General features: G+C 27.8%; 2 protein-coding genes across 2 annotated transcripts in view; both read left to right on the forward strand.

Moving 5' to 3' along the window:
- Nucleotides 1–945, forward strand: part of LOC107882421 (zinc finger MYM-type protein 1-like) — a 1,371-nt gene extending 426 nt beyond the window's left edge. Inside the window, exons 3-5 of the mRNA XM_029492144.1 lie at nucleotides 51–146; nucleotides 301–546; nucleotides 700–945. Of these exons, the coding sequence (XP_029348004.1) occupies nucleotides 51–146; nucleotides 301–546; nucleotides 700–945 (588 nt within the window). The remainder of the gene's footprint in view (nucleotides 1–50; nucleotides 147–300; nucleotides 547–699) is intronic.
- A 177-nt stretch (nucleotides 946–1,122) lies between these two features.
- LOC100568750 (52 kDa repressor of the inhibitor of the protein kinase-like) lies at nucleotides 1,123–2,572 on the forward strand. Its single transcript, XM_029492145.1, has 4 exons — nucleotides 1,123–1,429; nucleotides 1,508–2,001; nucleotides 2,075–2,233; nucleotides 2,321–2,572. The coding sequence occupies exons 1-4, from the start codon at nucleotides 1,189–1,191 to the stop codon at nucleotides 2,546–2,548; spliced, it is 1,122 nt and encodes a 373-aa protein (XP_029348005.1). The 5' UTR covers nucleotides 1,123–1,188; the 3' UTR covers nucleotides 2,549–2,572.
- The last annotated feature ends 1,197 nt before the right edge of the window (nucleotides 2,573–3,769 follow it).

Raw genomic sequence — 3,769 nt, forward strand, 5'->3', positions numbered from 1 at the left:
AATGCATTGCTAAATACTGCTTAAATTTTGATTTTTGTTATTTTCCTCAGGATGAAATTATTGATAATGAATTGGAAACTAATTTTAGATCAAATGATATAGGGCTTTTTACTAATTGTACACTTACTGATGCTGATAAAAAGCTTGTAAGTTAAATATAGTAGTGTAAGCTAGCCACTAGTAAACTATTTTGCATACCAAATCCATTATTTTATTTATATAGTATATACAATATTGAATATTGTACTAACTAATAAATATAATTTGATTATTTGCTTTATTTTTAATATAATATTATAGGTGCTTAGAAATGTGTGGGTACCAAATGTAAATTATGAGTTTCCATTGTTGGAAAAATATAAAGCAAGAGGTCTGAAATTTCAATATAAATGGTTCACAGAATTTAATTGGCTTGTTTATTCAGAAATTAAACAAGGAGTTTTTTGCAAATACTGTTTGCTTTTTGCTAAATATGGCGGTATTGGTGGCCAGCCTCTGGGGCAACTAGTTTCAACTGCTTTTTCAAACTGGAAAAAAGCAAAAGAGGTGTTAAATTATTTTCTATGTATTTAATTATTTTAATTATCTATTATTGATATCTTTTGTTTATATATTTTATAGATTAGTTATATTATATGCACTTTTAAAATTATTATATTTTCTGTATTTAATTGTATTACGTATTCTTATTAATTTTAGACATTTCGAAATCATTCCAAGTTGAAATACCATTTATCGTCTGTATTAGATGCTGACCATTTTTTAACTATACTTGACCATAAACAAGTTACTATAATTGAAAAATTAGTAACAAATAGGACAGAACAAATTAAATTGAATAGAAGTCGCCTAATTCCAATAATTGAATGTGTCATATTATGTGGACAACAAGAAATTGCACTCAGAGGACATCGCGATTCTGGAAAAATAAACGGTAACTATTAGAACTTGTTAATATGTACTGTATTTTACTATTTTATATTTTAATAATGTTGAGTGGTCGAGTCAATGATATCTTAATTTATTAGTGGTTATTAAATTGTATAAACTTAAAACTTGATTTTTATTATTGTAGAATTTGAAAATCAAGGTAACTTTCTGGCAATTTTAAAGTATAGATCCCGTGGTGATACTTTTTTAAATAGTATTATAGAAGAAGAAAGAGGTTACAAATACATATCACCAACAATGCAAAACGAAATTATTTGTATTTGTGATAAATTAATTTTAAAAGAAATAGTTGGGAAAGTAAATGCTGCTGAGAGGTTTGCTGTTTTAGCTGATGAAACAACAGATATTGCTACAAAAGAACAACTGACATTATGCGTTCGTTTTATAGACAACAACAATATGGTTAATGAAAGTTTTCTTCAATTTGTTATTATTCACAGTTTAACGGGAAATGACCTGGCATCTGCTATAATAAATGGTAATGATTTTTAAAAACAATCATTAAAGTAATTTATTGATAATTGCATACTAGTTGTAATGTGTTTTGTGTTCTCAGGTTTAAAAAGTTGTGGTATTAATTGTGAATATTTAATTGGACAAGGGTATGATGGTGCATCAAATATGAGTGGAAAATACAAAGGAGTCCAAGCAATAGTTAGAGAAGAATATCCTAAAGCCATATATGTCCATTGTGCTGCACACACATTAAATTTAGCAGTTTCAAAAGCATCAAATATTCAACCAATTAGAAATTGTCTCAGTATTATTGAAAAACTTTACGACTTTTTTAATACCCCAAAACGTAACAATGTGCTTTTGAATTGTATTAAAAATGCAAATGAAACACCAAATGCTAAAACATTGAAGAGGCTATGTGCTACGCGTTGGATACAAAGATATGATGCTGTCAATGATTTTGCTGAACTGTTTCCATTTGTCATGGATGCTTTAGACAATATTTCAATTTCTCATGACTTATCAGGAACAGATGCCTCTATACTGTCTAAATCAATTGACTCGGAATTTATTATATCACTTCAAGTTGTTAAAGTAAATCAATAGCTATATGGTTACCTATAATTTCCTGTAAATTATTTTTATAATTATATTTATGTAATTTTAGTTATTGTTTTCGTATGGCTTACCTTTGTGTAAGCAATTACAAAAAATAAGGATTGATCTGAAAGAAGCAGTGGAACTTTCTAATGATGTTATAAAGAATTTAGAACTAATAAGGGCCAACGCAGAAGAAGAGTTCCATAAACTATTTTTACAGGCTGAAGTGAGTGTTATTTTCAAAAACTAATTATTAATTAACAATAATATTATAAATGTATTATTTACAAATGTAATACATTTTTTTTTTTAGGTTATGGCTTCTGTATTTGAACTTGAACTAGCTGTAAAAAGAATTACAAAAAGGCAAGCAAATAGAGGAAATCCTTGTTCAGATAATGCAAATTTAGATGTTGAAGAATACTATAGGATTACAATTTTTATTCCATATTTAGAGTTTTTTATAAGCGAGTTGACTGAAAGATTTTTATCCCATGCATCTATTTTTAATGGTAGCTATTTAATTATTATAAAATTGTAATTTCTTTGCACTTTGATTTGAAAATTTTGTAACATTTTAATTAATTAATTATTTGATTTAACCATTCTATAGGATTTGAATGCTTATTTTCTAAACATGAGCTTACTGATAAAGATGAAGTTGAATTTACTGAATTAATTAAATTTTATTCCCCAATGGTGTCTAATGATTCTTTGGTTGAATTAAAACTGTGGCGAACCAAGATACAAAGATCTGAAAGAATACCTAACACCGGTCTTGAGGCACTAGATATTTGTAATAAAGATATCTACCCCAATATTTATTTTCTCCTTAAAGTTCTATGCACATTACCAGTGTCAACATCATCGCCAGAACGTATGTTTTCAACTCTGAAAAGAGTGAAAACATATTTAAGAAACACAATGTCTGAGGTTTGAATCTCAATTAAAATATATTCAATATTTTTCATAATATACTTTCTGTGGTAGAGACTAGAGATTTATTTTTTTGTTCCGCAGAATCGATTAAATGGTCTTGCTATGTTGGCTGTTCATAGAAATGTCAAAGTTGACCCTGAAGAAGTGCTTAATGAATTAGCATTAAGACCACGTAGAGTGGATCTTTTATTGTAATTTGTTATGTAGTATCTAGGACCTACGTAGTACCAATAAAGTTAATGTTTAAATGTACCTACATATTTTGTTATTATTTATTTTATTGTATACAATATTGTGTACTTGTATTGAGAAGTGTTTATTGCTTATATGATATAAAAAAATATTGAGGAGGGGGGGGGTTGTAAATGGTGAAATGTACAAAAATTTCATCCCCCCCCACAACCATGACCAAATTACGCCACTGGAATGGACTGATATCGAATGTCTTATCAGTGTGACACAAATGTTTCTCTAGACAAGGTACCAGAGTACACTACATTCCGCGCCATCTATGGAGAAATAATCGTAACAATTTTATTTCTATGAACTTAATCATTTTATTAAAACAACTTAACAACTAGTAAGTTAAAACTTAAAACTATTCTCTAAAAATCTAATATAAAAATATTACAAACCACAAATTGGCATCTTACAATTACAACTATACATTATTAAGTGTTTACTAGTTTTGAACATTTCTTTTTCTTTGCGTTGACTTTATTTTGATCTTTGTTTGAAATTAGTGAATACTGTCGCATTCTCACTGTTATATAATGAGTTATAATGTATGTAAGAACTTTATTCTTGTGATCTTTACATTGAA

The sequence above is a fragment of the Acyrthosiphon pisum genome, unplaced genomic scaffold (assembly GCF_005508785.2).
Source record: "Acyrthosiphon pisum isolate AL4f unplaced genomic scaffold, pea_aphid_22Mar2018_4r6ur Scaffold_20958;HRSCAF=22638, whole genome shotgun sequence".
Taxonomy (NCBI): domain Eukaryota; kingdom Metazoa; phylum Arthropoda; class Insecta; order Hemiptera; family Aphididae; genus Acyrthosiphon; species Acyrthosiphon pisum.